At 40.5% G+C, this 12,052-nt stretch overlaps 1 protein-coding gene and 1 long non-coding RNA gene across 5 annotated transcripts in view; one reads left to right on the forward strand and one right to left on the reverse strand.

The window, feature by feature from the left end:
- Positions 1-377: 377 nt before the first annotated feature.
- Positions 378-2,713, reverse strand: LOC308197382. Its single transcript, XR_013952882.1, has 4 exons — positions 2,479-2,713; positions 2,289-2,393; positions 1,786-1,903; positions 378-663 (listed from the first exon to the last, which is right to left on the reverse strand). It is a non-coding gene; the product is annotated as an uncharacterized lncRNA (long non-coding RNA).
- A 37-nt stretch (positions 2,714-2,750) lies between these two features.
- The window catches only part of KIF20B (kinesin family member 20B), a 39,106-nt gene continuing 29,804 nt past the window's right edge, over positions 2,751-12,052 (forward strand). For 2 of the 4 annotated variants that reach the window (XM_080597713.1, XM_080597714.1), the window contains exons 1-8: positions 2,751-2,884; positions 4,845-5,001; positions 5,494-5,580; positions 5,691-5,807; positions 6,008-6,146; positions 7,627-7,811; positions 10,136-10,184; positions 10,847-11,041. In XM_080597713.1, coding sequence (XP_080453839.1) covers positions 2,796-2,884; positions 4,845-5,001; positions 5,494-5,580; positions 5,691-5,807; positions 6,008-6,146; positions 7,627-7,811; positions 10,136-10,184; positions 10,847-11,041 — 1,018 coding nt within the window. In that variant the 5' untranslated portion in view covers positions 2,751-2,795. The other 2 variants (XM_080597715.1, XM_080597716.1) reach the window with 2 other exon arrangements.

Here is a 12,052-nt window from a genome sequence, read left to right on the forward strand (position 1 = left end):
CCTGAGGATGTAGCTCATTGCTTAGAAGATATGGTGAAGGAAAACACACCTATGGCACTGGAGAAAAATAAAAAGCAAATGAACAGCCTGCAAAGTGATGAGTTCATAAAATTAGCTGCATACACATTAGAAATGATGTCACCTGAAGGCAAATGATCGGGGTGGGACAGTGAGGGTACTTCTATCTACCTTCAAATTAAGGGAAGTGTGAAATGCGTCCACAATTGTGCAAACGACAAGAGAAATGACAAGCACTGCCCTGAAGGATGGTGTGAAAAGGGGCTCATGCAGCACCTACCAAGAAGGTAACTCAAGCATCGCACCATTTTCTGCTAAGACACCTGTGACAATTGTTATAAATTACTCTTTTAGCCAGAAAGAATTAGTTTATTGAGTAAGCGACCAGCAAGCAAAACAGCGCTGGCCGGCCGGGGAGCCCGTGCTCCTCCAAACGGCCCGCGCCCCCCACCCCCCTTTCACAGTCCCCTTTTATCATCGGGTTCTTCCGGGGTTACGCAGCCCCCCTGCCTGGCACCGCGGCTGTGTCGGCTGTTGCTAGGGGGTCGTCTCCGGTCCCTCTGGTGGTCGCACGGATGAAGGCGGTAGTCTTCCTCTGCTTGGTATGTGGTGTTCTTCCCTCCTTAACCGGTCATGTTGGTTTGTCTTAAGATAGGACAGTGGGTTATCAATTTTGCAGTTACAGTATTTACACCAAGTTCTCTCAACTCTCCGGCCGAGACAGCAACAGGCAGGGAGCCTCAAGGTCCTTACAGCCACCTGGCAACTCCCTTCGTTCCTTCTTAATATAGCCATGGGAAATAATGAACAAACACGCTTCATACACCACAACAATAACCAGGAGCTTTCTGTGCCAATGAGCTCCAAACTAACCCCCACAGAAGGACTTTCCCACCAACGAGACTGGATAGCAAGTCTGTCTCTGTGAGCCAAATGCAGGGGAAGCACAGTGGACCCAGGACAGTGACGGGATACTGAAGTACTTTATTAATTCCCTGGGGAAGGTGAGTTGACTACAAAGATACTGGAGCCAGTCCTGGTTTGGCTGCTGCTCGGATGTGCTGAAGGGTGCTGGGCCAAGTCCCAGTGGTGCTGACTGTGTCTCTAATTACTTCTGACAGCTATGTAAAAACCAACTGAGATAAGCTGTCTCACAAGGCATCTTTTCATTACTCAGATGAGTACACTACCCACAACTTTTGAACCCTGTCCCAAATACAAGGAGCATATGTTTCCAAGGATAATGGTGAGAGTTCTAAAAAGTCATTTATAAAAATCTTACCCCCTTGCAGAGTGACAACTTTGCTCCACAAGTTACAGAGAATTTGAAAAGAACATAATCAAATTTCAGAAGGTAATGAGTTAATAGTTTTGGCAGCAGGTATTTGTTGTAACTGGCTGTCCTTGCACAAACCACTTAAGGAGACTATATTGGTAGAAGGCCATAAAGTTTATTTACATAGATGGAGTTTCATCATCTTTCACGCCAAAACAGGCTGGGTTGGTTATGCTGATCTAATGTTTTCTTTATCACAGTTTGTGTGAGGTTAGGAGCACATGTTAAATTGTATTTTAGTTTGCTCTTTTAGGATGTTGATGATACTAGGTTAAGTTATGCAGCATGTGCAGTTTAATAAAAATAGCTTCAGAAATCTAGTGTTAAAACAAAACCAAAATGTTGCTTGTAGCATATCCTTTGCTCTGCTCCCCACCTTAGCAAGAAAAAAAAAATCTGATGGAAATAGCCCAACATTTTTCAGAACATACCTTGCAAAATATTCTGAGATCTTCATCTTTCCTTCCCAGCAGGTGGAAGAGAAGAACTTCCAGGTTTGCCCCAGAAGCAATTTTTTCCCTTTCTTTGACAGCTATTTTTAATCCCCTCCTGATATGAAGAAAGGTAGTTTGGAATTAGCTTAGTTCAGTAGTTTCAATTCACTCTTTTTTTCACAACAGAAACTAGGATACTTTTAAAAAAATAGACTCAAAGAGTCTACAGGAGCTTTTTGCTTTTGTTTAGCAAACGATTTCAAATTCAAAGTTACATCATTTTGTGCTGTTAAAACAAAGCAACTCTTGCAAAATGGCTTGCATCCAAACTCAGATCAAATACACATCTTTTGCTGATGACACAGCCTCTGTTTAAAGAACGATGGGATTTAAGGCAACCTTACCCAAACTGCTGATACAAGATCTGTGTGGACTGTTGGTTTTTTTTACAGAACTGCTTGCACTTACATGGTGTTCTTTTATTCAAATGAAAAACAAACCTCTGGGTTTAGTAGTTACTAACGACTTTCAGTTGCTTTTCCTTTTATTTCAACGCACAGCACACAGATGGTCCTTGTTAGAGTTCAGAGGTCTCCTGAGTGAGCCTAAGGAGAAATTGTGGTGATTTTTGTTAGCGAGATCTGTATGTAACCAGGAGAGCTGTACGTTACCAGGAGGGCTGTACGTTACCTTTACCGGAGCTGTACGTTACCGGGAGGGCTGTACGTTACCGTGCCCTGCCATTCTGGAACAGGGTGATCAGGACAGTGATTGGCATTTGCTGCCTTGACAAGAAAGCCAGAGGATTTCCCTCGTTGCTGCTTCAGGAGCTCCCCAGCCGAGACGGGAGCAGCCCAACGCCCACCCCGCGGCAGCCGGGCCGGGGCAAGCCGCTGCTGGGAGCAGGCCCCGCCACCTAGCGCCCCCCCCGGACTACATTTCCCAGCGAGCCCTGCGCCGCGTCCGCAGCATCAGTTCCAGCGGCCGGCCCCCTCCCGGCTCCCAGCATGCCGCGCGGCGCGGCGCGCTGCCATTGGCTGGATTTGAAAAGAGCCAGCGGCCGGCTCGGTGTGAGGCGCCCGCAGCTCTCGGGCAGGTGAGGGGCGGCGGGGCCGGGTCGGGGCGCAGCCGGTGCCGGCCGGGGGCTCTGGCAGGGCGGCTGCCGGCCTGTGCGCACTGTGCAGCCCTCCCGGTGCCCGTTAGGCGACGCGGGGCGCAGCCGTTTGCGTACTGTAGGTAAAGAAAGCGGCGGGTATGGGGCGCACGGTAATGGGGCGCACGGTAATGGGGCGCACGGTAATGGGGCGCACGGTAATGGGGCGCACGGTAATGGGGCGCACGGTAATGGGGCGCACGGTAATGGGGCGCACGGTAATGGGGCGCACGGTAATGGGGCGCACGGTAATGGGGCGCACGGTAATGGGGCGCACGGGACCGGGGGGAGCGTTGGGGTCAGGAGCAAAGGGGCTCTGAGGCAGCCCTGCTGCTCTAACGAGCGCTGCGTGTCCCCTACTGCCTTTAGGGAGACAGCGCTCGTGCGTTGCTCTGGTGTCGGCATGGGGATGGGGGGTTAGAAGGCGGCTGAATCACTCTGTCCAAAACAGTAGGAAGCCAGGCAATAAATAGTTGTCTGGTTGCCAGGACACTTGCTGCCGTGGCGTGTGAGTAACAGCCCAACGAGCTGTTCTAACGTGCAATAAAAGCTGCGAAATCACAACTGTCTCTTATCACAGGAACAAGCGACAGGAGAATGAAGTGCAGGCAAAATACACTCATTTTCTAAGTAAAACGCATTTTTTAGAGGTTATTCTGGAGTTTTACCTTTCTATTATCTGTAACACTGAATCGGTTATGCTTTCATTTCCTATAGGTGTTTCACTGCCCAGATTGAGATGCACAAAAATAATTAAATCATGGATTTAAAAAAAAAAAAAACAAATTCCTGATTAAATGACTGAAAAACAATACTTTAGCTGCTACTCTGGCATGATGTACATGGATGATGGATTTTACTGTCCTCCTAATAGCTAAAACTGTCTGTTAGGCTTTGGAATGTCTCTGAATTCTGTCTTATGTTAAGCTACATTGGGTTATCTTGTAATACCATCTATTTACTAGGTCCTGTGGAGATAAACATTGAGCTTGGATTAGTCTTGCAATGAGCTCGTACTCTAACGAGGCACTAAGTACAAATATGATGAAGCAAATATGGAACAATGTGGCTGTTTTTATTAAATAGCATGTGTAACTGTTTCCTCAGCAGACACCGTGGTTTTGGCAAGGTTGTGGTATACAGAAAAGGCTTTTTCCTGGTAAATAGTTGTGTTGTGGTTTAGCACAGCACCTTGCAGCTGTGTGTTCACCCCTTCCACAATGAGATGGGAGAGAATAGGAAAAATGTAAAACTCGTGGGTTTAGATAAAGGAAAGGGAAATAATAAAATGAAAACAAGATGTACGATGCCATTGCTTACCACCTGTTGAGTGATGTCCAGGAATGGGATGGGCAGCAGCTTCCCCCACCCCAGCCAACCCCCCCAGTCTTATTGTTCAGCCCTACAACACGTGGCATGGGACATCCCTCTGGGCAGCCGGGGCCAGATGTCCTGGCTCTGTCCCCTCCCAGCTCCTGGTGCACCCCTGGCATCCTCAAGGGCAGGGCAGCACCAGAAGCTGAAAAGTCCTTGACTTAGTGTGAGCACTGCTCTGTAACAACTAAAACATCCATGTGTTATCAACATTATTTTTCTCCTAAATCCAAAACATGATACCATACTAGCTACTATGAAGAAAGAAAACTAACACTATTTTAGCTGGAACCAGGACAAGTTGCTTTTCACAGAAAGAACTGTGGCTGGTCTTAATGATTTGTGATGTCAACGCTTCTGCCCAAGTATCGGAAGCTTGCTGTGCAAGCTATGAACAGTGTGAAGAAAGCCCTCTCCCGAAAGAAGTTACGGCTATCACTTAGCCTCACATCATCTGTCAGAGTTTAGAAACTTTACATTATGTAGAAATAAACAAAAAAACTTTAATATATGATATATCATCTTGCAGGATGGAGCCAACGTGGGATGAAGAGAAATTTTTCAGACCATCCTATGTTACTAGTGCTGAGCTGCCTCAAAGAACAGGACCAGTAAGTGTGGAAGATATTAAAGCAGATCTCTCTGACAAATTTTCATTGGTTTCATCAAGCTCTGACACAAGCCAGGTAAGAAAGCTTTAATGCTTGCATTATTTTGATTGTTTTAATAAAGGTAGTTCTTTCCTTGATAAGAACCATAACAATTTTACAGAGGAGATGGAAAGCATCTTTACTGTGCTTTTAATTTGAAGGATATGCATAGGATAGACAAAATTGTGGTGATGCGCCTAATAACGTGCATCAGTTTTATATGTGGATGAGGCTAATGTCAGATCAGTGCAGCTTAATCACAGAATGTTTTTATATATTTTGATCTTGCAATGCAGTATACGTGTGTGCTGCAATATTATTTGTTTTGAAACTTTAAGTTATCACAGGGAACTCTTGTAGGGGCCTGAGTGCTTGTGAAAACTGATGTAGTGAGTTACTTTTGCTTCCTGTGTCATTAAATGAATCTGTCCAAAATAGCCTAATGAAAATAGCAATGCCTTAACATGCTAGATATCAAACCAAGAATCTAGTCAAATTTCTAACTTCCTTAACTTCTTTTATTTTAAGATGAGCAGTTTGGAGTCTAAAGGACACATTCAAGTTTGCCTGCGTGTTAGGCCATTTACATCATTGGAAAAAGAAAATGAACCACAGGTGTGACGTTTTTTTAATTTAAAAAACAACAGCAATGTAATATATCTTTCCTGTAAGGTGAGCTTTTTACTCTTTTTCATGCCTGTATTGCTTTTGCTTCCTTTTAATAGGACTGTATTTTACTTGAGGACTCAACAAGTATTATACTGAGGCCCCCTAAAAATTCCTTCAATCGACTGAGTGAAAAAACTGCTGGGCAGCAGATACAGAAGTTTACTTTTTCACAGGTAAATGACTTGTCTTTAAAAGCTTTTAAGTTATTTATGGGGGAAAAAAAGTTGCTTGACTTCTATTACTTAATACCAAGCAAAATTCTTTTAATCTTCTAGTCTAAGATTATAAACGTACAATACCTGGTTCTTTAAAAGTCTTTAATAGATTGATTAAACAAAATAAAGATATTAACCAGTTTCTTGGTAACGTTCAGGTTTTTGGGCCTGAAACAACTCAAGAAGAATTCTTTGAAGGTACCATGAAGCAACCAGTGCAAGATTTCTTAGAAGGACATAGTCGTCTTATTTTTACATATGGTGTTACAAATGCTGGGAAAACCTACACATTCCTAGGTATGAGTAGTGATTTTATATTTTTCCTTGAACTAATGAACTAACTTTCTTCATTTATCCAAGTGAGAATTCCATCTGGTAGAGTTGTTCTAACTTTTTTATTTAGTGACACTAGAAAACCTGCATGTTGTCTTCCTTTGAATATTAGTAAATTACCTTTGAAAGTCTTGTTCCATAACAAATATCACTAAACTGACAGCAACTGGAGCCACTACCAGAATTTATGTATACATATAGTGATATTCTTTTGTAAGGCTGTAACAGTTTTAGTCAGGTGTCTTGAATGTCAATGTGGGGCTGTGGGGGGTTAAGAAAAAATACATGTTTTACACACTTCTCACATCCTGATATATAAGTCACTCTACAACAGGCTAATTTCTTTTTTTGTTGTTGTTACTACATGAAAGGTACATATGTATCTTAAATGCTATTCCTTATTTGAAGAAAGTATGTCAGCTTGTTAAATTTGTCATAGGCAGAGAATAAACATTTTGAAACGTTTGATTACTTTTAAGTATTTATACCTTGCCTCAGGTATCTGAGTTTAGCAATAATATCACAGCACGTCAGGAGGCAAGATCTCTTATTTTTGTACTGTTAAAGCTCAATATCCTTTCTGGCCAGAAGATGTCGTTCTTTATTTTTCAAACAAACCTAACAAATGAGGTGACTACAGGGAACCAAAGTTCCCCTTTTTCCATTATAATATTTCCAGCAGTTCTAGATGCTATATGAATTACCTGATACACAAAAGTAGTAGAAGACTATCGGTCTTCTAGTGATCAGTCAATTCAATAAAGGTGAATTTCCTATGACACAAGGTTCAGTGTCATTCTAAGTAATGTTCTGTTAGGTGAATTATAACTGAAGACTACTGCCAGTGAATTCAGTTATCGTTAATCAGGGGTGATAATGCGAACTCTTTCTTGTTCTAATAGAAATAGCATTTTTTTGATGTGAACTGGTTTGGGGTATATTATGAGATGTGGTTATTCACTAACTTTTTTGATTCGTGCATTTTCAGATTTGACACTTTCTCATGGTATTACGCTTCTAGGACTTCACCAGTCAGCCCTGTCAATTCTTACTATTATTCAATAGTTAAGTCTTTCAAAGTTATCTCTTTATGCATTTTTATAGAGCATTCCATAACTTTTCCGGTATATGGTCTCACTAGTGTTCACAATGGACTTTCAAACCTTTTTCTCTTAAGGCTAAGCTTATACTGTTTTTGCTATCAGTCTGTGTTATGCTGGATCCTGTACTGTCAAAGGGGTAGAGCATGAGCTGCTGCTTAAAGCCAATACTTTGCAAAAACACCCTGACTTAAGGACACAAAATATTACTTCAGGCTGTAACTGGCCTCCAAATTCCTCATGTATTCCTTGAGATTGGAATCACTTATCTTTGTCTTCATTTATGTGTGTATCTTGTTCACAATAGTAACTGGGATGATCTTTCTTTTGGTTACTGCTTACAGGAACAGAAGATGATGTTGGTGTTCTGCCGAGGACTATGGATATGTTGTTTAAAAGTATTCAAGGAAGGCTGTACACAGGAATGGATCTCAAACCCCATCGGTGTAGAGATTATGTAAAGCTGACTAAAGACCAAGTGAGAGAAGAAACTGCTATTAAAAATTCAATACTTCGTCTAACAAAAGAGGTAGAGGAGCACTTCTATGATAAGTACATTCATATTAGATAGCTCAGTGTTTCTCCTGTTCATTCTTCAATGGGAAGAGGCTTCTGTGTTTATGCATGGGTATATCTACCATTGGGAAGGCGCTCAAATTAGCAGTAAAGTGAGCAATAGAGCTAATGAGCCATGGTCTCCTGTGGATTTGTTTTGTGGCTGAATGCTTGATAGGATGTAAGCTCTAAAGTTTTCTTCTATAGCTTAAGCACTTAACTTATCCTCTGGGGTCATTGTTCCTTAATAAGAATTGAATGTAAGTAGTACCCCTGTCTGTGGGGACATGAGGAAGTATGTACCTTTAAACAGTTTACTGGCTTCCGGGATACTTGGAAGAAATTCATGCTCTTCAGGTCATTTCCATTTCAAACTCTTTCAGTTTGGCATTGTATACTTACAGGAAGCCAAAAATTCTCTTGAAACAGAAGAGGCATAAAGCCAGTGGAGCTCTAAAGATTAGAAACAAAATAGGTTTCTGGTAGTCTTAGCAGATAGCTGTCATTAACTGCTGAACAGTCCAAAAATACACTTCAGTTGCATGAGTTGTCTGGAATTCAACCTGCTTAGTCCAATTACAGTTGTGGAGGCTGTCTTGCATTAGCATACTTCTTTCTTGGTGTTTTTTAGTTCGGAATGGATGGAGTATTACAAAAAAAAAAAAGCAGATGCTACAAATTAAAACTAGAGAGGGATTCTTGTGCTATTTTCTTTTTCCACTGGAAAAGAATGAAGCATTTCCTTAGTGGTGTGCTCGGTGTTACTGGGGTATTCTAACTTGTGGGGTTTGTTACCTTGATTTTATCCGTGAGTTAAGTGTGAATTTCTGTGGTGTGGAAGGCAGATGGCAGTACAACCTACTTTAAAGGCACAGGCATGTATTCAGTGTAGCTCCAAAAGTCTTTAAGTACTTCAGGAAAAAAACAAACTGTCTTCTGTGTGTGTATGGGGAAAAAAGCTGTGTAAAAACTGATCTAGGTTGAGTGAGGATGTAGGAATAAAATGATGTAAACAGGTGTGTGCAGATAGCTGCAGTAACAGTGAATGAATCTGTTCACATCGTGTGTGCCTCCTCTAGTTTCTAGAACTGTGCTCACAAAGAAAATATTAAGATTACAGATTTGGTAGCAAAGCTTGCATCTCCTTAAACAGAACCATATCTGGGTGGGTGTTTTGTATCTGTAAGGCTTAAACTTAGAAGTTTTGGTTACATAAACAGCTGCCTCAGGAATCACTTCATGAAATCCCAGCTTTGTAGGAAATATACCCTTAAGTAAACACATGCACACATGATCCGGCTTGTAATCCATGTTTCTTTTGAAGCGTACTGTTTCTGGTAGCTGAGTGTTCTCATCTTCTCTTTGGTAGATGAGAACTTACTTGCGGTTTTGTACTTAAAATAAACTAAGATTGGGAACTGAGTGTGTGTGTGTGTACAGACATCATTAGTGCTAGCTGTAGGGTCATGTTTTATTTTGAATTTTTGAAGGAGTTTGGCTTATCTTTCCAAAGGTTAGACTTTACCTCAGTTGTGCAACACTTCTACAGCATGCATTAGGAAGCAATAAGCTGCTTAAATTCTGAAGTGAATAAGTGCTCTGCCTCTTACTTCTGAGGAGGGTTGACCTAGCACACCATAAGATATGGAAGTCCTAAATTAGCAACATAACAATAATAAAAAACTCTTCAGGACTCTAGATTCAGCAGTTTAAGATTAACATGCAGATTACAACTAGGCTATTGCCAATCATGCTGTTAAATTATCCTGTTCCTATGTGGGCTCCCCACCCCTCTATTTTTCCGGAGTCTATTTTTTTATTCGGGATCAGAAACCTGAAAACTATATGCTTTAAGGCCTGATGTAAGGGAAGTGTCAGGAATGAGTATTAAGGTAACCGACCTTATGGTGGTCGGGCATTGGAACAGGTTCCCCAGGGAAGTGGTCATGGCACTGAGCTTGTCAAAGTTTGAGAAGTGTTTGGGCAATGCTCTTGGATGTGGTCTAACTTTTTTTGACGTGGTCCTGTCTGGAGCCAGGAGCTGGACTTAATTCTTATGGGTCTCTTCCAACTCAGGATATTCTATGATTTTACAAAAAAAAAAAACCCACAACCCTTTCAGTAGGAGTATACGAGTGCATTGAACCAGGTATAACGTATAGCCAGGGTTTTTGTGTTGGCATATTACAACTATGCTGTATTGCTATCCAGTAGGACAGTAGAGCTGTTACAAAAGTAACTGCTGTACTGAAGCTGCACTTCAATGCTATATCCTAAAGTCTCTGTTTTCTTTTGTAGGTGGACCAACAAAATAATGCTAACAGCAAAGCACCAGCTGATTCTAAGGGTATGTTTGATACTAAAGAACTACCATTAAAAAAACTGGCGATGCTTTTTAAGGTCAATAACTGACTTCTGGCCTATGTTAAATGCCAAATGGTCCTTTTATTATTATTATGACTGAATTGAATAATGAGCAAGCTATCTAGACAGAAAACACAAGGATTAAATGGTTAGAAGACTATCTGTGCATCTATCCTAAACTGGTATTATATAAGGTAAAACTATAGCAAGGAAAAGTAGCGCTGCTTGTGCTATGGGTCTGTAACGGAATTCTGACAGACTTCTGGAGTATTTATTTAATTAGGAAAAAGAAAACAAACAATTTTAGCATTTAAAAAATACCTAAATAATAAGTTTGCCTTAAGTCAGAATGAAGTATACTAGTCAGTTTAATTCTGTATCTTCTGAAGATGCTGAAGAGATTTGAGTAATTCTAACTAAGCTCTTTGATTAGATTTTAGAAGTGGAAATACAAGTTCTAGTTTTAGGTATCTTTGCAAATGTGTAGGGTAAGAATATGACTTCCAGATATTTAAGGGGGATGGAATTTCAATGGAAAGCTTGCTTTTTTTTGAGAAGGCTGCTATAATAGGTCAGTTACTCATTTTTAAATGCAACTCACTTTACTAGCTCTATGTTGACTTTGTAATATTTTGTACTTGACAGACTTGGAAGAACTCTTTAAAGGATCAGAACAGTCTAGCACAACAATGGAAAATTACTTGAAGTTCTCTGTTTGGGTTTCATTTTTTGAGATATACAATGAATGTTTTTATGACTTACTGGTTCCTATATCAAATGACAAGAAAAGAAAAACACTCCGCCTTGCTCAAGATATCAAGGGATGTCCTTACGTAAAAGGTGATTAGAATCCATTGTAAACTGCAGAACTTGGCATGGAAAAGTTGTTCTTCCTATAGTAATGTTTTTCTAGATTAGAAAATTCCTAAATAAATTCAGTGAAGCACTAGAAATGTCTAGTTGAATATAAAAGGCAAGTCTCTATATGGCTCTTATCTTCAATAGTCTTTTCCTGCATATAAGCCTGTGTGCATTCTACTGCCTTCATATTTCTTAGAAACGTAGAAACAAGAGAACCATTAAACAAATCTTATTCTTTTCCATTAAAAAAAAAAGTTCTAGAAGTTCTTACCTGTGGTTATAACTGGCTCAACAGTTGGGTTTTTTAGTATCTTCTGTGGAGAATCAGATTTTAGTGACTATATAAGAAAATTCGTTCTGGCTACAGCTTTACATTTTACAGTACTTCAAACTAATAATATTACAAGTTTGATTATTGGTTTTGGGGGGTGGTGTCAGAACTCATATATAACAATTCAATGATTACATCAGGTCCTGGAAAAAATAGGGTTTGATACTTGTTTGAATTGCTCTAGTCTTTTCTGACAATTGAGATGCCAATTCTAGATTATTAAAAGCTTGTTTGTTGGTATTTGGCATGTTGTTTTTCTTACGTAGGCGAGGCCATAGATTGAGAAAGCTGAATTGGACAGTAAACCTAACTCATTCATTTCTTCAAACACCAAAGAATGTGTGAAGTAAGAAATAGTCTACTTTGAGCTATGCTTTGGCTTAATCTTGTTTATAAAGCTTAGTGTAAGGCTGTTATTGAGAGAACCACTTAATGACTTTATTGTTTTTTCTTGAGGAAACCACTTAAGGACTCTTTTCTTTTTTCTTGGTCACACAGTATATTTGCCAATACAATTTTGGTGGCCTTTCTGCTGTTGATATTATATAAGTTCTGTTAGGGTGACTGTAGGTATTAACTCTAGCACATACCAAGGTGAAATAGTCATTACGTTGTAGCCAAAATGCTTCACTGATGCTTTTTCAGTTAAGTTGATGGCC

The sequence above is a fragment of the Anser brachyrhynchus genome, assembly GCF_964034855.1.
Source record: "Anser brachyrhynchus genome assembly, chromosome: 6".
Classification (NCBI taxonomy): domain Eukaryota; kingdom Metazoa; phylum Chordata; class Aves; order Anseriformes; family Anatidae; genus Anser; species Anser brachyrhynchus.